We start from the raw sequence: 25723 nt of genomic DNA on the forward strand, positions 1-25723 counted from the left end.
GGTGTTTGGCCTGGCCTAAGTAACTGCTTCTATGTAAAAGAGAAAGGAATTGATGTGAAACCTCAGGCTTTAGACAAGCCTGAAAAGTGATGCTCAAGTTAAGGCTTATTCTAAATAGCAGAACTTCTCTGTAACCCACCCTGCCCTGTTCAGCAGCCCCTTTGCCAGCAGTGCTCTAGAGCAGCACTGTTGAGGTCTTGTGCTGCTCCCCACAATGGAGACAACACACAGTCCTCGAGGCTAGCAAGCCTCCTTGTTCTTAACACAGGCTACACAGGCTGCTACAGCTGAACATTTTTAGCTGTAACCAGGATCTACCAGAAATCTGTTGCAGCTGGTTAAGTATGTTTGCATCTATCAGCTCCAGCTTTGAGAATGTGATTTTTAAGTATCCAAGTAGAGCACAGTATTGAAGAGGTAGTCATCTACAGCATTAACTTGCCTGTTAGCAACAAGTAGAAGAAAGCTCCTCAGTCACAATTACTTATGAGAAAAATAGGCCCCTTCCAACTTCCAAGCAATTTAAGCTGAATGTTTTGGTAGGTAGTCCTATTTTTCAGTGTAACACTGAAATACTTTCTCAAGTCAACGGGTTTGCAATTACTACCACTGTACTTCCTGCATTATTCTCAAAGCATGAAGTAATCACAGTTGTAATTCTGCCGTCAGCAAAAGGAAACCCAGACAACAATTCCAAAAATTAGGTTGGAGAAGAACAAATGTTTCTGAGAGACAAATGCATCTGAATGTGATTTCAGGAATGTGGGTGCTGGTTTTCCAGCACTACACTGAAAGGCAGTTTTCCAAGTGCCCCTTTTAAGTCAGTTTTACGTACATACATATCCCATCTCTAGTTTGACCAAGTTACAAGACTTGTTTCCAGGCCCCCTGGCTCCCTGCAAGTTTCCTATTCAGACATTCTTTGGGGTTTTTTATTTTGTAAATGGTATTTTGCACAGAATGTTTATCAGTGCATTATGCGAGTAAATATAAAATCTTGATCATTTAATACCTCAGGAGCTGTTATTTCAATATACAACTTGACATTTTTAATAACTAAATAGAATAAAAACATCTGTTCAATACATATGAAGCCTCAAGTGTTGAGGACTGACTTTTTCCCCCTAAAATTTTTTAATTTTGCTAGAAGTTTTCATGCTCATTAAACGGGGTTTTATTTCAGATACTTTTAAAAAAATTCCATTGAATGCTACCTATATTTAAGCTTTTAGAAGTTGAAGTAATTTTTTAGAACATAAATACTTGCCTTACTGCAAAGCTATCTTCTTCCTTTGGAAGTTCAATCTTGCAGCCTCTGCACTGACTGCACTCTGGGTAACTGAGGAAATTCCTTTGTGGAAGTATTTAGACAGAAGTGTCTACAGAGCAACTTTGTAGTAAAACATTATCCTCAGCTCTTTATATGAAGTGTAGCATACACACAAACTCATTCCCCTTTACTTGAAGAAGCACATAGTTCTCAGAATAATCAGTTTTACTGTGATTTACAATAAAAACCATTTACAGCATCTCTGAAAAATATTGCCATTTTGAGACTGGCACAGATGTTTTCCATTATCAGAGGAAGCTACTTTAAAATCTTTTTGCCTTAAAGACTTCATAAAGTAATTTGAACATTTTTTAAAAAGTCTGTTTAAAAAGCCTACTTTAAACAACACTAACAAATCAGCATGCATGCAAACTTATTTAAACTGGACCAGCAGTGCTTGAATTAACCTTTAAAAAAATAACCACATGAAGAGAGAAGGTGAAGGCAACTTTTACCTACACAAAAAGTCCTTTGGATATTACCGTTCAATAAGCCTGAACTCTGCTAGCAATGGCAGGTGGTCAGAAGGGTTATTTTCATTGGGAAGACCATTAACAGTCCAAAGATCTTTCTCTGTTAGAAGTGCCAGCCTGCCAAGAAGTTTCAGACCTCCATGAAAAGAATCCTCCGCTCCTGATTAGGAAAAAAAGAAAAAAAAAAAAAAAAAAGGTGGAAACTTTCATCAGTGTGGGCTAAAAATCATACATTCATACGTACGCAGGAGGAGGAAAACAGTATGGCAGAAGTAATTAGTTCCATGCAAAATCACCAATAAGGCAGTTCAGAAATTCTTCTTGTTTACTATTACTCTCATAGTAGAAATTATAATCGGTAGAGCTTAAAGTACTTGGGAAGAGACTACCCCTCTATTTTGGGGAGGCATAAATTGATATCGGAAGGGTAAGGGATTTAATTGTTCATTGTAACTCCCCTAAAAAAGCCTCACACAATCCAGTCCTATACTCCAGCACAACAACATTGCTCAGCAGAGCTGACACTTGCAAAATGAAGCATCTTTTGCAAGGTACTGGTTCACATAACATTTTATTTCTGTATCCTCAAGCACACCGTTATCCAGCAGGCAAGTCATACAGGAACTCTTGCTCATAAGGATGAAAGCCTTCTGGCACTGCCCTTCCGAAGTGTTCAGCATAAGAAAGGGACCTTCCTCCATTATTTCCTGCTACCCATCCCTATAATTGCCTAAATAACCCCCAAAACAAACAACACACCAGAAAAAAATCCACCCCCCAAGAACCACCTGCTCATGCCCCAAGAACACTTCTCATGGAAGAGGGGAAGATGACTCACAGCCTTGCTATTATTACATCTTATTACTACACTATACTTAACATGTTTGTGTCATAAAAAAAACAAACCCCAGAAAACCATCATCAGTAAAGAGTAACAAGCTTTTCCCAACTCAAGTAAAGAAATTTCATCGAGAACAATATCCTTTCAATGATGTGTCAAACCTTTAGGCTTCTTGAGCTATTTACTTGAATGAGAACTATTCAGCAACCCTGGCTATTGCTTTGAGAGCACAGAGATGATTCTGAGCAGGCTGAGTGCTTTCAGGACCACCAAACAGCAGCTGTAACTTTGACAAGAGTGTTTTCTGTAGGAAAGTGGTAAGCAATTTCAGAACTTCCTGGCTGAACCTGGTACTGGCTTACCAGTAGGTGTGTTTTAAAGGACTGTTAAACTCCTCGGACAGTTCAACAGCTTCACTCCTTTGCCATCTGCCAGCTTTCCAGTTCTCTGACAACGCAGCAGCTGCTTATTGCTGAAGGGTTTTTTTTTTACTGCAAAGATGTCTCAGCAGCCCTAGAGCACAGGCCTGCCCAGCTCTCGAGCCACACTCACCATTTGGCACCGCACCTGCATGCCTACAAAGGAGCAGTCTGTTGCTACACAGAGCCTGGTCTGCACGCAGCGATTCATGTCAGCTCAGAGCACTCTGGAACCAGCAAAACGGAGTCCTGCAGGACTCGGGTAGGTACTGAACCCTGCTTTCACAGCAAATCCTGAATACCAAACCAAATACTTGGCTAAGCATGCCACAGACTAAAGCACGAAAACTTTCAAAAAAACACCCTTTAAATGAGGGGGGAAAAAAAAAAAAAAAAAAAAAAATCAGTCAGCCTAGACCACATTTCATACTCACTTGTTCAGACTTTGACAGCCTTCCATACAGAGGCCCAGGTCATGAGAAAACTGAAAATCCAGACTATTACTTAGCTTCTACAAACTAATGAATAAAAGCTACACCAGTTTAAACTACTTGGAGAATTCAAGTTTTGTCCCATTCCGTACTCTGATGTGGGGTGAAGAATCTATTTGAAAAACAACTGCAGAAAGAAAAAAGTGCTATAGCTCTGCTGGGGCAATGATGGTGCAACAAAATATATAAGCAGGCAAATTAGGATGAAATTTTGCACAGGGATGCACTCTGAAATCACACAGCATTCAGAAGCCGTTTAGATACTTCTCATATCCTAGTTTTTCAGTCAAAGCTTTTATTTCTGTATTGTCAAGCTTTTGTATTTGATATTTTACATTAAGATAGCATTTACTGTGCACGTTATGACAAATGAGACTTTTGTGCATTGACTCAATGAATTTTAACAATCTAGTCTCAAGGGATGAGAGATGAAGGTGGTATTTTCATTTCACGTACTGAAAACAATGCTCATTTATGAAAGTCAGTTGCAATCTACAGTGGGAGCAGGTGTGGAATCCAGGTTTCTTTGTTCCAAGTTCTGCAGAGCCATTTATCTGACAGCACTGCACTGTGCAATGACCTCTGACGACGGCGCCTAAACCACAGACCTAACGATGACGTGGAAAACGCCCTGTGCTCGGCAGCATCCCCGGTAAGAGCACCAACGCAGCGAAGGCCAGCACGGTGCTGCCCACCAGGACACGCACCCGCAGAGGTACCACGTCTACCTTGCACCATCTGCTGAGGTTTAGCTGCAACTGCACTCGAGAGAGTGACAGCTGGGCATGTGCAAGGGACTGCTCGTAGAGCACAGGCCAAGGTCATTTGTTTGACAGGCATTCCATCAGGACTATCTGAAAAGTAACTTCCTAAGAAACAGCTCGTTCATCAGTTTTAATGCACATCATAAATTGCCATTCACCATTTTGTTGATCGGAGGATTGGAAATGCTGCTTTGCTGTAGGTCCGGACACCAAGGGCCTGCGTGAGTTGCCGACAGCAGTGTTTCTCAGGTGCTACTTACATTGCTGCTTTTCTGTAGCCTCAGCTCTTGTCTCCACGCTGCGGTGGCAACTACAGGAATGCTCAGTTAGGCGAAAAGGCTTGCCCTCTGTGGCACTACAAGTCCAGCTGTGGTGAGTCCATGAGGTACCTCATACGGATTAAGTGATCACTATCTTTCCCTTAGAACAGCATCCAAATGTTCCCATTTAGCATTTGTGAAAAATAATTAAAAGATGGTTTCTTTACCTGGCGGGGCAGCAGTATCATCGTTTGCTGCAGAATAGAAAATATAATCCACAGTGACAGCACTTCGGGAGTGACAAGTTGTTACTTCTGGTATCCCAGTTTCAGGAAAGTAATGAGAATAGACTGAAGACAATTTAAAATGGTGCTGCAATTTTGAAGACAACCTAAACAGGAATCAAAGAAAAGACTTTTTTTTTTTGTCTTTCCTAGAAAGAATAAGCAATGAAGAAATACCACATAGTTCCCGGTTACACACAAAATTAATTATCTGAATATGCAAACTAGCATTTCTCTCACGCAATCAGTCCCACAGCCTTTTGTGTTAGTGGCCTAAACCTCCGAAGGCAAAATGCAGGCAGCTTTTTCAAGTAAAAGGCAGAAACCTAAGAGCCTATCAAAACTGGCTTAACTGACACTTTCAATATACACAGCTTTCACCTCCATTTACGCAATGTCTCCCTGACACATGGGTAGAAGGGTCCATGAGAGCAGCTTATAAGAAAGCAATAAACTATGAATTCATCTAACCAGGCCCATCAGTATATAGAGAAATTAAGATTTTTAGGGCTCTTTTTTGCCTCATCTTGCACAGCTGCATTTTAAACCTGAGCTGCAATGTGTTCTGGTTAATACCCAGTTAAAAAAAATCAGCATGTCACCTGCCTGATTTAGAGAAGACTGACAAACATGCCACTTAGTACAACACAGAAGAGCCTTTGTTACATGACATCCTTTTTAAGATGAGGCAAAACCCCCTGCAAGCAGGGTTCAACACTTGGCACGCAGTGGATTTACACCGTGGAATAGGGCTTCCTGACTTGTTATCTACTACTTTTCTCAGAAGTGCCATTACTTGGCTTTTTGATGACCAAGAATCACCAAGTGTTTTAATGTAACTATTTGTAGTGATACCAACATCTCATTTCTGGTAAGAAGTGGATGACCTGGAGCCTGACATCACATCATGCACACACAGTTAGGGCAATTTCCCTCTTCTACGCCTTACTTTATATGCCTTTACCACTTTGGTAAATGCAAATATATTTTTCCTTTCAAAAAGCAGTTATGTTTTCCTTCTCAGCAGCCCACTGGTGGTTTCTCTCTTCAGTTTTACAAGCAAATGTTTTGATCCAAGTAAGAGTTGTACTACCAAATCCTTAATACTCCAAGTTTCTGGGTCTCAAAGAAGTTCTCCCGCAGAACTCTTGACAACAAAGATTTTACGATCTTTCCAGTTCCCTTCCCTCCTTTATCCCAGTTTCACACTGTATTATAGGATTTTATTAGCACCCATAAACCAGTACCTCAAAAACAGTAAAAAGAGAGAAGTGCCAATACTTAAGCAGATGGACAACACTGGGGTCTTTGTTGGTTTGGGTTTTTTCCTCTCAAAAACACCGTTTCTGCACCTGGACTGAAGCTCACAGCTTTCCTATGATGCCACTACACAGCAAAATGTCCTGTGTCTGTCAAGAAGTGACAATAAATGTCAACAGCATTCTGTTAATAGGCAGACAGAAAGCACCCTCTAAACAGCACTGACACCTCACCAAGCTCTGCACCCTGAAACAGTATCGGCAGGTTCCCGCAGGAACACACACCCCTTCATTATTTCCAGTTCTAGTCTTCTGCTATCTGATCAGCCTTTTCATGTTTAAATGGAAGGTGACTTTTTGCCAGATGGGGCAGACTGGGTTGGGTGAGCACCTTGTATCCATGTCTGGACTCAGATACAAGTTTGGTCTAAAAACAGAACAAATCCCCAAAACTAGGAACCAATCTAGCGCTTCTATTTCCCCACCCCCCAACACATACTTTTCAGATGCTATTACAATCTCCTGAGTGTTGTCCAGTTTTGCCGCTTCCAATTTTTCTCCTGCAAAATAAAAATACATTAAATTTACATTTAAAAATAGGATGTAGGCGAGACCAATATTGAAAAGCTACAGAAAAAACATATCCTTAAGTACATTTATTTTTTGCAGCAGGCAAGATGCAATTCACAAAGCTGGATACAATTCTTTTGTTCCATTAGCAAGATCCCCTCCAAAGAATCTTTTAAATTACATCCCATTCATTTAAAATTGCTTTTTCTGTCAAAGAAAAAACAGTGGATGAAAGATGTAATAATACTCTGCAAGGAATCACTTGCTTTTCCCACTTGCTCCATAAAGTGCTTGCACTATAATACATAAACACTGAAGCAGAATGTAGGCCCAGGCTACATGTCTGTGCTGCGTTCCTCCATCTCTCTTTTCCCAGTCACAGCATAACTGGCTTTCATGATGCAAACACAGTAGTTTAAATATTATGCATCAGCTCCTGAGTGGCAATTTCTAACTACTGTCTTCTAAAGATTCAAATTTGCAAATGATTACATGAACGAATATGAGCCCCACAAGGAACTTTGGCAAGCTCAAGACTCACTGTTTTTCCCCTCCTAGAACAGATCATCTGGTTTTCCGTGCTACCCGAATGGTATTTTCAAAGGACCACAAAATTCATCAACCTAGAAACTGACCTGCATTTTCTTCTTTTTGTTGCTGTTTTATTTCATATACACAGTTCTGTGAAATACCTAATTTTTTTGGCCAAATTGGAATAGATAAGATTCTTTGTCCCCTTGGAAACTCTTCTTGTCCAGAAACCTAAGAAAGACAACATGAGCTTTTTTCACACAGAAATCTGATTTTAAAGAATTTTTAAAAAGTTGACACGAGCAGACATTTTTTGTGAAGTTTGAAGTTTAAGCAAAAAAGCCCCCAGCCCCCTTGAGTAAGTCTTTTATAATGGCTTGACAAATCTCTCTAAAAATAATACCCCATATGTAAACCTGCTTTGTCTACTCTTACCAAGTTTTCTGCAGCTACCCCATTTTTCAGGATAGTTCTGGTGATGCTGAGAGACTACCAAGAACACTTTTAGCAGTGTGACAGGACTGAGTATATACAGCTCCCTAGCAGAAACTTCCTTTATCTTCACGATGCTTATTCTTCTGAGAGCAAGTCAAAGCAGGGCTTGAAACAACTACCCACTAGCAAAAAATACCAGTGGGGTTATTTTTTCATGTTTTCTCATTGTCTATATTCCAGTTACTTTCCATTAAATAGCATTTGACACATCCAACAGCTACATACAAGAGCTTACAACAAAACCCATCTGACCTGAAACAGTTTGGGTTCAGCATCTAATTGCATTTTTCCTTTTACAATTATCCTAGCCACTCCAATTCAAAGTTTATCTAAAATAAGAGTCATCTTTCCATAAAGGGCACAGTAGGTATTTAAGTAGTTATTTCATCCTACTTAAAGACCGGGACACTTAAACACAGTGATACAATCATCCTGTGGATAACTACCTTCCAAGAACAATTAATTTGTTTGCAAGTTTTTGATTTCAGAATGCTAGAAGCGGATACAATATTCTGTAAGGCATAGCTAATACACCCAAGCTCATTTTAGGAACTCCACAGTAACTTTCGCTTTGCAGACTGCGTAAGGGGCACTAAGATTGGTACTGCAATGGAAATAATCACAAGCCTAGCTATGGCATATTAGCACCATTCAACTGAATACTGCTTTTTAATCTGCATTAACTTTTTTTTTTTTTTGTAAGAAGTGAAGAGCATAGCCTACCTTCCCTATAGCAAGTCCTTCATAATTTAACTTTCCTTCCTTTATAAATCTGTACAATGGAGAGCCAGGAACAGAATTGAAGTCACCACAGATGATAACTGGACCGAAGGTACCATCCTTCTGAGGAGCAACACTAGCAATCTCTGCCAGGAGCATTGCAAGCTGGGTCAGTTTGATGTCCCCTCGCCTTGGGTTATACAGTAAATGTGTATTGGCTATACAGATTGCAGCATTAGTTTTACAGTGAAATCTAGGCTGCAAAAGCAACACCAGTCCAACGTTGTCCCTGTCCAAGAGTGGAATATCACGGCGAAAAAATTCCACGGGGTTTGATGAGATCAGGCTAAATTTGGAAGTTTTGAAGCAAATAGCACAGCCATCAGGTTTTCTCCCTGTCCTCATTTTATACTCACAGTGATACCCTGAAAGAAATGCAATTAAAAACATAAAATACTATTGTAAAAATAGAGATTATTAAAAAAAAAATTAGAAAAGCCTTACACTACTTTTCTCACATGGCAGCCAACGCCCAGTCTGAAGTATCAAAGACCACGTAAAGTTCACATAGAAGAGTGAACGCGTGAAACTTTCTGTCCTGTCTAGCTTCAGTTTAGCTACTATAGGAAACCTGGTCTAGTACATTTTGTGATGTGTAAGCATCGACATAGTTTAAGATACCAGGCATGTTCTTCTCTCCTCACGTGGAAAAAAAAACCCAAAACCAAAACAACAGGGAAACCCCCACAAGTCACACAAAAGTGGACTTGTGTACTGAAGTTTTTTCTGGATGTTACCACAATGGTTTAGGAATAATACCAGTGAAGCATTCTAATCAAAAGCAATAATCACTAAGTCATAAATCATTGTCTAAAATGATTCATAGAACAAAGGTCTCATACATAATTACACAATTATTTAATGACGCGGTTAGCAGCAAGAGGCAAGCTTTCAACAGGGAAACTGAGACACTTATCAAATGACAGCATCACAGTTCACACAAGTCCACCTGAAAATAGTAATTTGCCAAGTTCTTTATTTTACATAGAGATGAAATGCAGATTTTAACAAGACCTTACCTATGTAAGAAAAAACCCTAATGACCTTGAAACAGTATCTAGTTTTTGCCATTTTAAAATGCTTCTCTACCCAGCCCACGCCATATGAATTCAAGAAGTACAGCCTCAGGAAGCTGTGTGAGTCGACCCCTGAGCTCACACCAGTGCTGGAAGAGGGGACTGCCACTCCTCTCTCCCGGCTGCAGGCCACGCGCTCCTGCCACTTCTTGTGGCACTTACTGTTATCTCAGTAAGGCAAAAGAAAACGAATCCAGGAAAATAAAATTAGTCTGGAGAGCATTCTGCTGGACTGGTGGATCTCACCAGGGTGAACGTCTAGTGAGTGCCAGGACTGGCATAGGAGAAGGGGTAGGACATGCATTTGTGAGTAGGAGGGGACGAGGAAGAGCTACAGCAAGCTTCAGATCCTCATGTATAGCAGCAGGAAGCTCAGTTGCCCACACGAGTCTGGCCTTACCACGCTGTTTCACATTTGAAATGGATTTAAATTAGTACTGCTGTTACTCTACCTTCTTTACAAACACTCAATTCTGGGAGCTAGACTTTCACCAACTAATCAAGAAAGGAAAAAGTATCAGTCCAGTGCTGCTCCTTGAATGGGCTCCTCCTGGCATCAGACAAATACCAGTGTCAGGAAGAGAGTGGGCCCTGGGACTGGAAAGAGGCGTAGGGCACAAAAGAGTCAGACGAGTTTAAACCACCGTGGAATCACATCCCTAGCAGCATGTTCCTTACCACAAATTCACACGGCAGAGTGATAAGACAGTGCTATTTAGGCTGACTGACAGTACCAGTATAAAAACTAGTGAATATAAACTGACAGTGGATAAAATTTAGTGCTGATATTTGGAAGATTTCAAGCAAGAAAAAACATACCCTAAAAAAGCTATCCAACAGGATAAACTGTTCTACCAACTGGCAGAAAACACCAACGTAGTTTCAAGAGAGCACTTCATGAATTTATAAAAGGAGGTATACAACATTGTTCCATGTGATGACAGGAAACTTGATTCTATGATCTAAGAGAGTTTTTTTGAGGAAAATAGTACTGGGACGGGGAGAAGACAATGTATTGGTCATAAGCGTTTCATCATACCCAGGGATTCCAAACTTGACTTGATCTCTGTTCTATAGTGGTCTTCTTGGACTTCTTGTAAACAGAGTACCTAAGGCAAAAGTTTACAATTAAAAGATATTAGTAAGTCCATCAAAATACTACCGTATCATCTCTCTGTTGGCCAGTCTGTACAGGTATTAAAAAAAAATTCAGATGCTTTTTGCCTCCATAATCTCACGAAAGGATTCACTCTCCTATAGAAAATGTTCCCTAAGACTGTGAAATGGGCCCCAATTTCTCCCACCCTTTCTTAGGCAGACATACATTTTCAGATGTGAAGTTAAATTTCATCCAAATAGTGACTTGCTTATACATTCTCAGCAGTTTAGGAGAAGACTAAATGCCAGAGCAGTGGGATGAAGAGGTCAAGGGCATGCTTTTCATTAGCTATAGCGTGGACAAGTTTCCATATTATTACAACTTGAACAAAAGACCAACCTCAAAATACTCAGAACTCTCTTAATGGAGTATCTTGGAGCCTTCTCCCTGCACGCTGCAGTAACACACAGCTTTACAAACACCCTGGGGCTCTGAACAAGGACTGAGTTCCTGCAGGGGAATGAGTTAGCACTGCCTGCTGACCTGCAGCAACATACGTCCCTTACCCAGCTGACACTAGCTCATTCAAAGTCTCAAAGGAGAACCAACTCTCAAGCAACATTCTGAAGTCTCTGCTTCACTTTAACGTTACAGTTCAAAACAGTGAATCGGTTAAAAGTCTACGTCCTTCAGCAAGAACTTCCTCTGCACAAAGGGCACCTGCATTTACTAGGGTCTGTGAGCAGCTGCCCATCATGACTCCACGCACATATCACAGAATGTTCGGGGTTGGAAGGGACCTCTGTGGGTCATCTAGTCCAACGCTCCTGCCAAAGCAGGGTCACCTACAGCAGGCTGCACAGGACCGCGTCCAGACGGGTCTTGAATATCTCCAGAGAAGGAGACTCCACAACCTCCCTGGGCAGCCTGTTCCAGTGCTCTGTCAGGAGCATGATACAAGGCATCTCCTCTTTACGCCAGTGCTGTGTTGTGTGGCTCTGCAGACCTCAGCAAGTACCCTGAACTGAACTGCTCTTTGCTAGAGAGGCTGGCTTTGGCTCCAAACCTGCCATGCTGGAGAACTGTCTGTTACCACTCACAGCACCAGGCAGATCCTCACCAGAGTTCCCTATGCCCAGTGCTCCTCCCAGAAAGCCCACCAATGTATCTCACTGTAAAGACACATACATACAGTATATACAATTTTATAAGGAGGAAAGAAAGAGCTTGCAGGGAACTTTAACCTCCAGCTTCCTGGCTACATACTAACATAACTGCATTTTTCAAATGGTACAAGGCAGTTTTTCTGTGGCTTCCCCAGTAGAACTACTTTGATTTTTTCAATACTGTTTTCTGACACAAACAGGTTGGATTCTATCACTGAACTTTTATTGGCCTGAACAATGACTGAAGCAAAAAGCTTACTGACTTGACTTCCTGATAAAGATTAATACTAAGTGATAAGTGTCCTCAGAAACAAACAGAAAACCCCACAACCAACCAAGAACACAGTAAGGTATTTTTTCAAACCCCAATGTAAACAGAAGTTCAGAGTTATGTCTCAGTAAAGAGCAGCAAGCTTGCTCACAAGCCAAATGGTGCAGAGTACCAGACGAAGAGAGAAATGAATGCCTGAGAGGAATACTTTTGGATCAGTCTCACAGGAACGCTACTAACACCTGCATCTCTCTCTCAACCTTGAACATTAATCTCCAGAAAATGGAGATCCACATAGCAGTCTCATCACTCCAGTCCTCGTACAATCACAAAGTAAAACATCTGAGTCTGCCTTCTAAAGAAAGGATTCAGACGTAAGTTCCCCATTACCTGGTCTAACAAATGGCTCTGAAGGATAAGCAGCCAGTTTTAGAAAGGGACTTTTGATTTACTGAGTATACAGACACCTGGTGTAACTGCTACCTAAACCATTAATATGAAGTCAAAGTCACACACCTGAAAGTTAGAAAATCCCAGTCCTGGAGGTTGCCTTAATTTGACCCTCCTGTGTGCATGCATACTATTTTTCCTGCACCAAAGCCTGGCATGCCAGATTAAGTGTTTGAGAATAATGACCAACGATTCAGTCTTGCACATCCTTCACGCTAAATAACGGCACAATTAAAGAAAGAGCCTTCAGCTCTGGAGCTTCCTAAACCATACAGTCCCAGAAGCTGAGGCTATCCTGGAGAAGGGTGCCCTGTTCTCCTACTCAGAGCATCTATCATCAGCTACTGTCACAAACGTGACACTAGACTATGTGGACCTTTGGCCTATGCAAGTATAGCTGTTCTTATGTTCAATGTCTTATTTACAGCACTCAGGTGTGCTCTAGACACAGAGAAATTTATGTGAAGAAAAAAGGTTTTGGAATTATAAAAAAAAAATCACAGCATCTCAGCAGAACATCAAAGTCACGTCAAAAAGACCATTCCAGGAAATTATGGACAAGAGAGGCAGCTATGAGCAACGTGTACTGCAGAGTTTGCCTCTGCTGTAAGTTCATACCACACAGAATACGCTAATTGCATAAGCATAAATCAAAACCACTGTTAAGCATCAAATAACTGAAAGCTCAGTTGGATTCAGTGGACAGCCCACCTATCAAAATAAAGAACAGCAACAATTTGAATTGCTGCTCCAGTTTATCAGTTCTTAAGATATATCCACATGCTCATTTTCTACTCACATCTGCATCCAGCTGTTTGATTTCTTGTAGGATATTGGGAAATCTGTAGGTCCAGATTAACAAGCATTGCCTGCAGTGTTTGTACAGGTGGGAGTTACCTTCTAACAAATGCTGTGAGAGGATATTGTAGGACATGACCGTAAAATCAAACTTTGCCTCACTTTCTGTAATGCTTTGGTCAGTTTCTTTATTTTCAAAGATTTTCATTGTTCTACTGTGCTGACAGAAATATTCCCAGTGTCTTTTGACGGTTCCTGTTAAAAGCACATGAAGCAGAAAAAGTTATGTAATACACCATATGACTTCATACTGCTCTTAGAAATCAATTCTACTGACAACTACTTGTCTTTCAAATTGCTTAAGCAATGCTAAAAGCTTATTTGGTTAGTGGTGATTTTGACCCTCTGTTTAAGATGAACTTTATATAAGCATCTGTAAAAAACAAAACAAACAAAAAAAACCAACCCCAAAATACAGCACAAAACCATTCTATGCCACGGATTTCAAACTGCTTTGACATTAGGACATGCAGTTTCCCAAGGAGATGGTTGCAGCCAGACTACACCACCCTGCAGAAAGGCTGTCAAACTGGTAAGCCAAATCCAGTCTGCTGACAGTCTTACGTTGCCTTCTGCCACTACCTCCTCGGTGGAGGTGAGGTATGTCAGTCTGGGATACACCCTCCAGAGCAGCATAGGGGCATCTTGTTGATCTCTCTATCTGTGACTAACCAAGGGTTAGGAATCAGACAAAGGGTTCACCTCTAGCTTGGGCAGTCTCTAAAAAACTAAGCCGCGACAGGGTCCATTACAGGGGTCCCAAAACAGATAGCAAACCCGATTTCCCTCAGTGAGGGTGAGGAATTAAAAAAATCAGTAAGCCTCAGAATCATCAAAAACTTCTGAACAGGCTTACTTTGCCTTTCTGCCATTCCTAGTTTCATACTTATTAGTAGTATCATTATACGAAATTTTATAAGAATATATCTGCCCGTCATTCAGCATCCATTTATTTTTCAGATATGTATTTCTCCACCTACAAAACTCATGAACAAAGATGCCTTCCAGCCTTTATGTCCGAACTCATCTGAGAGCTTGCCGAGGTCCAGTCATCTGTGCTATCAACCAGTGGCAGATGGCAGCTACAGCTGTTAGTATCTGCCCTATTTGGGTAGTAAATTGCATCACTGTGCTTACATTACTCAGGACTTTACCTGGTATTTGCAATGAATACAGCAAGGCTTTAAGTACTGTTTCTATAGTGGGAAAGAGGCCGCACTGCTCCTCAGCGGGTATCTTTAATTACTGTCACCTCACAATATGTGAGCAAAAGGTAACAGGAAGGACCACAATGCTAACCACGCTCTCAGATAAAGGCCAGGGGGGGTTAAGAGAGGACTCAGCAATAAACGGACAAAGCAAATTCCCTTCCTTCAGCTCCTGAAGATGGATACGAGTTTTCTAAGCCTTATGGATATTTGCATCCAAAAATCCCTTTGCGATGCTGATGGCATCCATTGCCCCTTCTCAGTCATAATACAACTTCTAGTTTATTTTGTTAAGGAAGTGATTTATGCAAGAGGGCATTAATTTTGACCGTGCCCCTCTGTTTCACAGTAGACAAAACCGTTCATATCCACAATACGCAGTAAAACGTTTGGATGCTATACAGAAGATTATATCTGTAATAAGCTAACACAGACACTTTGAAGTTTCATGAAAGTCTGTTTCTGAGATGGGCAGACTTCTCTGCACTTTTTAGTGTACTTATCTGGGTAACTGGATTTGCTGTTTGCTCTGCCAGTCACGGTCTGACACAAAACTTGCTAACACACCAGTGGCAGAATACAGTCATAAAAACAAAACCGTACAATCACACTGGAAGCAAACGCCATGACATCTCAGTCCATTAATTGTCAATTATCTAGGTCACAGACAACTCAACTGGCTCAGAAAGAAGCCAATTCAGGTCCAACAGGGCTTATGAGCTCAGGTATGGTACAAGCAATGCAGCTGTACAACTGCCAGCCAGCTCAGCCCCACAGCAAGTTAGCAACATCCTTTTGCTTTAAAAGAGTTCTCAAGTCAACAGACCCGAGCTGGCGACAGACACCCGAGTGAGTTGTCTGACCTGAGCTCAGGACTCACCAGCTGGGCAAGCCCTCACAGAATTGACTGTGTTCTACCACCAAGCACAGTGAACCGAGGGTGGGCGGACTGTTTGACAGCACAAAATACCAGTTTACAGACTCCACAGTGTTACAAAGCTGTAACATTTTTAAGACAGATGTTTTCTTGAGAGAGGTGCCAAGAAAAGCAGCAATTCACAAGCTGCAGGCAATACTGCTTATAACTTGTCAAACACGTTTAGCATTATAAATGAAGCAGGAAAATGAGAAAAGAGCATCTTTTACCTTTCTTGCTGCTATGTTTTTCTTCATTGTGCGCTGCAGAAATACACAATGCTTCCTGCTGATTAGAGAAGCTTGTTTCTTCTGCAGGAGTTGAAGCATCATGCTGGCCACTGAGTCTTCTCCTCTTTGTCAGCGGTTCTTCTCCCTCAGATTTCATACTGGGGTTCGGCAGGTGAAAGCAAGAACTTTGCATGAAGTTATCAAGCTGCCAATTAGAGTTCTGAAATTGTCTCCAAGGTCCAAAAAATGGAGGGAATCTCCAGTTTGATGAGAAATGAACTGGAAGTGGAAACGAGGCCCAGGGATAGTGTCCAGCCCATCTCACACAGCTGGAAACTGGGCTGTTCGAGGCGAGCACCTGAGAACCATTCCAGTGGGCGACCCAGTCTCTGCCCAGCCTCTGCACGTGACGGGGCAGCATGGAGTGTCTATCAAAGAAAGCACAGGTTTCATTAACTCACACGCAACTACGTCTGCTTGTAGAAGGGTGTAGACGCAAGTCACCCTAGTCATGGCTTTTACAAGATATTCTTTCTCTACAAGTTAACACACACAAGTTATTCAAACCTTTTTAGATACATACAAGATAATTAAACCTACATAGAAATGATATACAAAATGAGACTTTACAAGACGATCTTGTATCTTTTTTCCCTTTCAGATTTACAAATGCCATCTAACTTTCAAGCTCTATCAATCCGAGTAACTATTTACAGCTTCTTTTCTGCCTTGTTGAATTCAACTGTCAGATCTTTCAAGTGCTCAGTGGAATGACCTTTGCAAAAGTTCATTTTTTGCATGCTGCAATAGAATCATAGAGTGGTTTGGGTTGCAAGGGACCTTAAAGGTCCTCTGGTTCCAACCCCCCTGCCATGAGCAGGGACATCTTCCACTAGACCAGGTTGCTCAGAGCTCCATCCAACCTGGCCTTGAACACTTCCAGGGAGGGGGCATCCACAGCTTCTCTGGGCAGCCTGTTCCAGTGCCTCACCACCCTCATGGTGAAGAATTTCTTCCTCATATCTAATCTAAATCTGCCCTCCTTTAGTTTACAGCTGTTCCTCCTTGTCCTATCACTACACACTCTTGTGAAAAGTCCCTCTCCACCCTTCCTGTAGGCCCCCTCCTTCAGGTACTGGAAGGCTGCAACAAGGTCTCCCCGCAGCCTTCTCTTCTCCAGGCTGAACAGCCCCAACTCCCTCAGCCTGTCCTCATAGGAGAGGTACTCCAGCCCCCTGATTATCTTCGTGGCCTCCTCTGGACCTGCTCCAACACATTCATGTCATAACTTTATGCAAAGGCTATTTGAAAGGATCAGAAAGCCACTTTCCTTCAAGCAGTCAGAAATTTGTTTGAAGAGCCGCTGACTTGGCTCAAACCACAATGCCAAGAAGACAGGGAAACAGCTACAGACTCTCACGTCACCTCCGGCACCAGCTTATAGACTAAATTTGTATTCTTAATTTCTTTTCCAGGTGGGAAAACCACAGCTTAGCAATTAAAGCCATGAAAAAGTGTTTTTTTAAATTTTTTTTTCCCCAAAAGTAAAATAAGGACTGTGTCTCAGCAAAAGCGCAGGAAGGAAGGCTGAGTGACATCAATCTGCCTCAGCTTCCTCCTTGTTTAAGTAAGGAGGCGTATGCTGAGCTTACAAGCAAAAGCCACCAACGCTTGGTCCGCCTGGCGCCGAACCCAAGCGAGAGCTCCCCAGCGCCACCCGGCCCAACGAGCAAGCCCGCGCACCGCCTCCGGCAACTCGCCCTTCCCGCCCCGGCGCGCCAGGGGCGGCTCGGCAGGCGCAGGCCCGGCGCGGCCCCGGGCACCCCGGCGGGGCCGGCAGCCGGAGGCACCTCTCCTTCGCGGAGACTCCTGCGACACCCGCGCCGCGGGGCAGCGCCGAGAGGGGCTCCGTCCCCAGGAGCCCAGCCCCGGGAGAGGACTCCCCCGCAACCACCTACAGCCGGCCGGACACTCCGCTCCCGCGGCAGCGGCCAGGCCGCCACCCGGCCGGGACCGTCAGCGGGCGGTTCCAATGCCGCCGGGAGCCCCCGCGCCGCCCGCCTCGGCCTCCGCTGGCGGTGGGGAGGAGGGCCGACGGCTCCGCGCACGACGGCGCCCAGGCGGCCGCCGGCCCAGGCCCAGCGCCCCCCCCCCCCCCAACCCCCGCGCCGCCGTTTACCTCCCGGCGGGCCCGGGCGCGGGCCCGGCCCAGGGGGGCCCCGCTACCGGCTCCGCGCAGGCCCAGCGCCCCCAGAGGGGGTCATCCCAGGGCAGCGCCAGCTCCGCCCGCCGCCGCGCTGCCCGCCGCTACCCGGCACGGGCGGCCGCCGCGCCCGCCCGCTCGCTCGCTCCTGGGACTTGTAGTCCGAGGGCCGGCGCCGCGCCCCGGAGCCATGTTTGTTGCGGGAGGCCGGCGCCGAAGCCAACGCCGCCATCTTGGGGCAGGGCAGGGTAGCGGCGGGCGGCCTGCCCGGGCCCTTGGCGGCCGGGAGGGAGCCGTCCCCCGGCCGCGCCAGCTCCGGAGCGCAGCACAGCGGGTTGCAGGCGGCTTGATTTAAGACTGGCCATCCTGTTAAATGGCTGTGACGCTGCCCTAAGGCAGCAGGTTCCGTACGCGGTCTTCTCCCTGAGAAGATGATGTACTATGTGTCCCTCTGGGGTCTAAAGCGTCTCGAGGAATCGCTGCCGTGTGTTTCAAGGTGCCATTTCAGGGCGGCAGCCTCATGTTTACTGTTTGCAGAAAAACCAAAACCCACTCACCTGAGGCAATATTTTAACATTCTCGGGTTAAAATGCACCTGAAGACGCTCTGCTGAGGAGCCCTGGCCTGAGGGACGGTGGGAGACGGGCCCACCGCTACCCACCAGCTGCATCAGCAATCCTCTCTGTCTCCTCTCGACGTTGCTTGAAGAAGCAGATAAAACGCTTTTTTGAGGTCTTCTGAGGACAGAGTAAATGCTGGCTCCGTGTCCTGTCAGGAAACGTAGTACAAAGCGTATGAAATACGATAGTGCAGATGCTGTGCAGGAACTGTAATCAAGTAAAATACCGTTTCTCTGCATTCCTTTTACTTGTGTCATAAAAGTGACTTTAAATAACAATAATTTTACATTTTTCCCAGGAGTGAAGACTGGAACTGGAATAATACAGTTGCATTAAGAGTGTGCTAGTTAGGCAATGTGTCAAATCCACTTTGTGTTTTTTACTTCTTGGACACAAGTTACTTACTGGCAAAAGGTAAAAATACCCATCCATTTTCTGTAAGTTTCTTCACGGTATAATAAGAGAGCAAAGCTACTAGCTCCATAATACATGGCTACTAAAAGATCTCCCAATCACATTTTCCAGGCCTACGTTATTTTGGTAATTTGTTCCTGTCTATATTTTTTGAAGTATTCTTATGTATTAGATATATTTCTAAGGAAGCCATTGCTGTAGCAACAACAACAACTGCTGTTATTTTTAGGAGCAGAGGGAATCCTCCCATGGAATGCAGCTATTTTGTGGATTTTGACCTGCATAAGACACCCAAGTTACCCTGTCACTTCAAAGGCATTTACATAATAGTAGTCTCAGTAGTGAGACTGTCAGCTGGAAAAAGGTAGCAGGTGAAGCTGTGGGGTTTTTTTAAGTTAAGCCTTAATGAAAAGGAAGATATGCTGATAAGCATAAAAGTTAATTGTGTAACAGACAAAACAGAAGATAAGAAAAGATTAACCTGCTAATATGATGCCAATTGTTTCTTATCTCAGTGTTGCTATTATTTCTTGTCTTGACCTAGGAAAGTCTTAATAAGCCAGTAACAATTATGGATTGTTTACTTATTATTTTGTGTATCTAGGTTGGCTGTACCATCTCAAGAGATAATTTTCAAAATAGGTATCTCCAAATTCTGATTTGTAACTAGTAGCCAAATTATTTTATGAGTCATTTGAGCTTTCAATACTCCCTTCTGAATGCAGGCTACTGACTCACTGAGGAACGTTTTTATTGATTATAAGGCACATGAGAACAGCCGTGGTTGTTCAGATCAATGGTCCACTGAGCTCAGTTTCTTGCTTTCTCAAAGTGGTTAGCAGCAGATGCCTAGAGATGTGCAGGGGCTGGGCAAGCTTCAAATTAATACTCTCCCTGTCTTTAGTTGATTTGAGCTCAGTAGATTTCCTAAGCCTGATGTGTTTCTCTCTCACTACTCTCAGTGGCTCTCTCCCCCAAGTACTTGAATTGGCAAACCTTCTACATCAGCAACATCCTTTGACCAGAGTCCTACAGGTCTAGCACTCATGTCAAGAACTGTTTTATTATTATTAATTTTATGACCTCATTCATACCAGCCTCACTGGCCTCTGATTCTTGTGTTAAGAGAGGCTGAACAGTCCCTCCCAATCCACCTTCTCCATGCTATTTGTGATTTCACCAACCACTGTCATGTTCCCCTCACATTATTCCTTCTTCCATGCTGAAAAATCTCAGACTACTCCATTGTTCCACCAGAAGAAGCTATTCCATATATCCGATGATTTTTATTGTCCTTGGTGCAGCCATGGAGTTATACAGTTGAAATATACCCTTCTCTGTCTTGTTCTCTACTCCTACTGCTTCTTTTCCCTTCCTCCGCCCACCAAATTGCTAACTTTTGAGCTAGACAGCATTTCAAGATGGATTTTTTTTCTCAGAAGGTGCATCAGTTGGCTACTGAAATAAGATCTATTATATAATTCATCAGAGATTAGTCAATGACGGCTTCGATCCCTTTGATTTCTGTTAATACCATTGAAACCTCAAAACTACTACATCTTATGAGACTTTACAAGCAAGTGCTGCTTCATGAGCAAATTTATGGTTGTCTAATGTTGTTACACTAAAGGGTTATATGACCTGCATGATGTAGCAAGTAATTAGTATACCATGCTAGAAAATGTTCCTTGTTTACTTGAGCAAGTGTATTTTCAACCGGCTGTTCATTTTTTTTGGATGTGGTGCCACGACATCTGAGTAGCTCCAAGCTTCCAATAGCTAAAATTAGAGAAGATGAGAATAAAAAAGTGTCTTTGAGATCATTCTGTCCAACCCCTTCATTTCGTATCTAGACAAACCTCAGATTAGGTTCCCTCATTTGTACATTAAAATTACTCCAAACAGAAGATCTCTTCTCAGAAAGTCTCTTTCAATGAAACTTCAACCACGTCATCATTGGTATAAGAAAACAGTCGCTATCTAATGGAGTTTGATGAGTATTTGATCTTTGGGACTTAGAAACTTGCTTTGGAAGAATGATGATCAAGACCAAATTATCCCTGAGGCACTCCTTTTGATAGTTACTTCCATGAAGTTAGATGTACCAACACCTTGTCAAAAGATGTTAAAAGAGACACTCTTCCTCTTTCAGAACGTGAGAGTGGCAAGTAAGCTTCTAAGAATCAGTCCTCTCTCTTCCCCATTCCTTAAGAAAATGTTCCCCATGCAAAATAGACTAGACCTATCAAGCAATTCTTAGAAGTAAAAAAGATGAAGAATCTTTCTAGTAACTTGATAGCTGGGAATGTAAAAGTAATAAAAAAAAATGAGAGGGAAGATACTATAAAACTCACATTTGGACTGTTTCTGCCCTAGGACACGTTAAGAGCAGTCATTGTGTTCTCCCATGGAAAATGACCTTTCTCTGGGATAGCACTATTCAAAGGAGCAGCTGTGTCTGCATGCTAGCACACGTCTGTTTGGAGCTCCCCTGACGTGACTTTACTGGGCTCTCCAGGGTTGTCAAATCAACTGTTTGCTGTCAGAGCAGCCCTGGGAGAGGAACAGCTGGCCCACTCATGCCTGTTTCCCTGACTCTGCATGCTTGCAGGGCCTACTTGCCTCTGCTACGCAGGCTGGAGGTAAGAGTTGAGTGAGGGCAGTGTCCAAATTAAGAGTAACAATAATCTTCTAATCACTAGGATTAGGAAGAGGTGAAACTGCAGCAGTGCTGCCAAACAGTGCCACACTGAAAATGTTTAGAAGGACTCAAAGGTGACCTTGTGCTTCCAGATCCGCAGAGGGGAGTCTGATCAGGAACTCAGAAAAGGAATGTGTTTGTAGAAGAAGAGCTTCCATTTACATGGCTACAATTGGGAATGTTGTAGAGATTTGTGAAAGGTATGTTCAGTCATCCTCAAAGGAGACGCTTGCTTACTATGAGCTTCGGGACAAGAGTCTCTCATCTTTCACGAAGAAACGCAATTCAGTATTGCGTGAGATCAGAGATATTGATAACCTGGTAATGAAAAGCTGATTTTCTAACACCTGCTATTAAATGAATGAAAACTCAGCGATAAAAAAATAATCTTAACAGTTCATATAATCTGAAGCGTGGTCTGTACTTGTACAGATCTACGTTGGTACAGGTCCCACTACAGCTGGGTGGGCGGTGGTACTGGGGACCTGCCGAAGCCAGGAACGGAGAACGCCATGCGGCGTGAAGCTGGGCTGCACTGGACTGATGCCACGCACCTCGCGCCCCGGCGGGTTTCCTCACACCGCAGCGTTTCGCAGAGAGAATCCGGAGAAGACACACGGCGGTTCAGCCACCGCCAAGCCTGCCTTGCCGTTAGCATTCCTCTGGAACCCGCGGGCCATTTCTGCGTTACGGGCCTTTCCATTCAGGGCGGCGCGCCTCGGGACGGCCGGCAGCAAGCGCTGGAAGCGGCGTGCCAGCTCTGCCAGCTGAAGGTCTCACCGCACCACGGGGCACCGCTGGTCTCCGCCGAGGGCGAATCCCTCGCAGCAGGACACGCTGAGTGGGGCTGGGCTGCCGCCGGGCCGCGCCTCCGCGGTTTGGCCGCGACCCCTCGGCCTCAGCCGCGCCACGAAGGCGGTCAGGCTCCGGCAAAGGCGGCCACATCCAAGGCGGAACCGGGGGTACTCGAACCCGGCGGCAGTACGGCCTCGGCCCACCCGCCAAGCCCGACTAAAGACCCCCCTCCCGCCCGCCGCTCTCCGCGGCGCCGGGGCGGGCCCGGCCGGGCCCCCGGCACCACCCGCCCGGGCGGGGCGTTCCCGGGAGCCGCTTCCGCCTCGGCCGGGGCCCGCGGCGGCGTTGCGGCGGGGCAGCATGCTGAGTCCGCGGGAGCGCGGCGGGGACCTGGCCCGGTTCTACACGGTGACGGAGCCGCGGCGGCACCCCCGCGGGCACACCGTCTACAAGGTCACGGCGCGGGTGAGTCAGCGCCCGCCCGGGCCCCGGCCTCCTCCGCGCCGTCTGCCCGGGGAGCCGCGGGCCGGCGCCCTGCCGCTCGCCGCCTCAGCTCCCCGCTCCCGGCCCGCCCGCCGCCCGGTCCTTGGTGGAGCCCGCGGCTGCGCTGCCGGTGGGGATGCGGGCGGACCATGCCGGTCGCGAAGTGAAACCCCCCCTCACGGACACGGGGGGGGGGGGGGGGGGGGGGGGGCGGGGGAAGGCAGGGGCGCGGCGGCCTCTCCTGGGCTGAACCGCGGTCCTCTCCTGCAAACTTGCAGCTTCGCGTAGCGTCGGAATTGCCTCAGACGCGCTTTGGAGTGAGCTGTCGGCTTCGTTCCTGTTTATTGCAGGGCCTGCGAGCGTAGCTCAGAGCCAGAAAGCTCTGCCTCCCCCCCCCCCGCCATTTATCCCCACAAGCTGTGGGGTGGGTCACAGCTGTGCGCTGCCTTCCTGCCAGCCCCCGGCGCAGTCCGCTCCGGAGGAAGGGTGAGGGAGCAGAGGACGTGTGCACGGCACGGCTGCACGGGGAGCGCCGGGCTGTCGCGGAGTATTTGGACAGCCCCTTGCTTAAGGGCAGCCTGTGCCTAGGGTTCAGCGCCGCTGGGGCAGAAGAGGGTCTGGGTGCGTTAGAGAGGCCTAGCAGGAGAAGGAGGAAAGTGGAAGCAGATAACTGGATATGGAGAGGGCTGGCTTGGTGCTAGTTTTGCTGAAAGCTCCTTCTATTTCCCTAGGGGTATTCCTTGCTTTCTTTTCTCCTCCGCTTTTCCAGTTCAGCGAAAGACAGAGTGGGCGAGAAAGTATGTGGAGATAGGTGCAAGAGGAGTGGGGGTTCGGGTGACAGATATGGTGGGATATATTGAGAGCTTCAGAAAGTGTCACAGAGGGACAGGGTTTATTTCAATGACCTGTGATCTTGTGGTTACTGCAGTTGTAGACATTCTGCCCATGAGAGCAACGTGTGTTTATATGCACCCTTCCCTTAATTCACGGAATACAGCGTTCTGCGTGTATGTATATATTGTAGCACTAAACTTGTTTGAGTGTGATCACTTTGTGTGACCTGTGAAATTAAAAATATTTTTTTTATTCTTTTTTGTCAATTATGTGTGTGTACAAGTCCACCAAACACAAATATGGCATATGTTGAAAACATTCTTTATAGTCCAATAAAATGTAGTATTAATTAAGAGTAGGGAAAAAAAAAAGTTGTTTTTTCCTGCGATGTTTTAATCTAAAAAGCTTTTTCTGAGGTAGGGGCAAGGAGGAAATAGTGCCATCACATCTTTCTGCAGTAGCTCATGATGGGTTAAGAGTGTGTGTGTGTGCATGTGTGTTTTAAAAGGTTGTGTCGGTGCAACAGGGAATAGTAGGAATGAGCCAAGACTTCTGCTTCTTTTACTCTGGTGACTTTGTTCCTACTGGCTAAAGCCAATTAAAATAGTCTGCAGTATTTCCATTTATGCAGAATTGTTCAAAAGCAAGAGGTGGCTGACTGGTGAGGAATGTCACTCTTTCTTCGTGTCCCATAAGGTGTAGATGTGCTGGAGCTTTTCCAAGCGAGAGGTGGTGCAAAATCAGGCAGTGTACTGACTGTGCGTGATCTGGTACAGAACAAGGAGATGATCAGTCTTTGAGCTGTCCAAATGACACTGAGCTACCCGGAGATCATTAGTTCCTCAATGTGTTTTGATATCTAAAATCATCAAAGTGAAAAAATATTTCTCTTTTGTGCAGCAAAGGGTGCTTTGGATTCACAAATGTAGAAGTATAAATAACCTTTGTTTCAGTAGGGCTCTATCTGGTAATCTGTTGCGTAGTACTTGAAGTGAGGATTTGGGGAGTTACATGCTGAACAAAATGATATAAAAATAATTCAAGGTACATATCTGTTACCTTCCCTTTTTCTCTCCTTCTGTTCCTTCCTCCTGTTCCTGCAGCGATCTGGCTGCACGGCTGATATCACAGCACTACAGCTGTATGTGCTGAACTGATGCTCAGCAGCTTTGGGGGACCGCCAGGAGAAAAGTGAGGTGGATCTTCCTATTGTATTGGATACCCTTCTGACTGAGATCTATGGTACTCACAACGTGCTAGTGGAGGTTTCTGGTTCCACTCAGTGAATCCTTTGTGAAACAAAGTTAAGTTGAAGGAACTTGCAGTTCCAGTATCATGATAGATCAATAGTCATGAATGAGAAAGCAGTTGTTCAATGTGTCCTAACCATCTGACCCAAAGGCACAACTACCCGTGCGGTCTCCTCTGAGAGCTGAAGTGGTGTAGCCTTACTGCAGCTTTTTTTAAAGGTTTTGTTTCTACAGCAGAGAATATGTATGTTATTTACTTGTAAACTGTGAAATAATTACTAGTACAGACATGATTAAATTAATATTGGCTTTTCTGTATCCATTTCCAAAGGGTAAGGAACAGAAAGAGGTATCAGCAAGTTGTGGTACTAGAAGTGCTTTTTAATGATATCTGAAAATATAGGCCATTAATAAAAGTTCAGATAATTTAGAAGATTACAATTATTAATGTCAATTAAAATTCTGATGAGACATGTTGGATATCTGCAGGTTAGACAAGGAACAGGATAATCTGAAATACTTTGTTCTGTGGTAAGGATCCTTGTAGGATCTCTGTTTTCAGAGCCTAACACAGTAATTATGCATTTCTTAGCTTATTGGTGGGTATTGTAGTGATATTTTTAAAAATAGGTTAATGTTGCTTGCATTACAG

At 44.4% G+C, this 25723-nt stretch overlaps 2 protein-coding genes across 5 annotated transcripts in view; one reads left to right on the forward strand and one right to left on the reverse strand.

Annotated features, from left to right (window-relative positions):
• Nucleotides 1–1477: 1477 nt before the first annotated feature.
• ANGEL2 (angel homolog 2) lies at nt 1478–22679 on the reverse strand. 2 transcript variants are annotated; one of them, XM_075412975.1, is made up of 10 exons: nt 22264–22679; nt 18532–18742; nt 15772–16199; nt 13359–13612; nt 10613–10682; nt 8441–8862; nt 7327–7453; nt 6621–6681; nt 4806–4969; nt 1478–1963 (listed from the first exon to the last, which is right to left on the reverse strand). In XM_075412975.1, the coding sequence occupies exons 2-10, from the start codon at nt 18642–18644 to the stop codon at nt 1809–1811; spliced, it is 1794 nt and encodes a 597-aa protein (XP_075269090.1). In that variant the 5' UTR covers nt 18645–18742; nt 22264–22679; the 3' UTR covers nt 1478–1808. The 2 variants fall into 2 exon arrangements, with proteins under 2 accessions (XP_075269090.1, XP_075269091.1); XM_075412976.1 differs by lacking the exons at nt 18532–18742; nt 22264–22679 and adding an exon at nt 17951–18058.
• Nucleotides 22680–22819: 140 nt separating this feature from the next.
• RPS6KC1 (ribosomal protein S6 kinase C1) overlaps nt 22820–25723 on the forward strand; it is a 92291-nt gene continuing 89387 nt past the window's right edge. For all 3 annotated transcript variants that reach the window (XM_075412982.1, XM_075412979.1, XM_075412980.1), the window contains exon 1: nt 22820–22969. In XM_075412982.1, coding sequence (XP_075269097.1) covers nt 22865–22969 — 105 coding nt within the window. In that variant the 5' untranslated portion in view covers nt 22820–22864. The remainder of the gene's footprint in view (nt 22970–25723) is intronic.

Source organism: Opisthocomus hoazin, chromosome 2 (genome assembly GCF_030867145.1).
Source record: "Opisthocomus hoazin isolate bOpiHoa1 chromosome 2, bOpiHoa1.hap1, whole genome shotgun sequence".
NCBI classification, from domain to species: Eukaryota; Metazoa; Chordata; class Aves; order Opisthocomiformes; family Opisthocomidae; genus Opisthocomus; species Opisthocomus hoazin.

Excerpts from the sequence above, each read along its gene's own strand:
- ANGEL2 (XM_075412975.1), bottom strand. The coding sequence starts at position 18,644 with ATGCAGCTGGTGGGTAGCGGTGGGCCCGTCTCCCACCGTCCCTCAGGC. Across the intron at positions 16,200-18,531 it reads ATGTTAAAATATTGCCTCAG|ACACTCCATGCTGCCCCGTC; the intron begins GTGAGTGGGTTT and ends TTTCTTTGATAG. Across the intron at positions 7,454-8,440 it reads AAGGACTTGCTATAGGGAAG|GTTTCTGGACAAGAAGAGTT; the intron begins GTAGGCTATGCT and ends TGTCTTTCTTAG.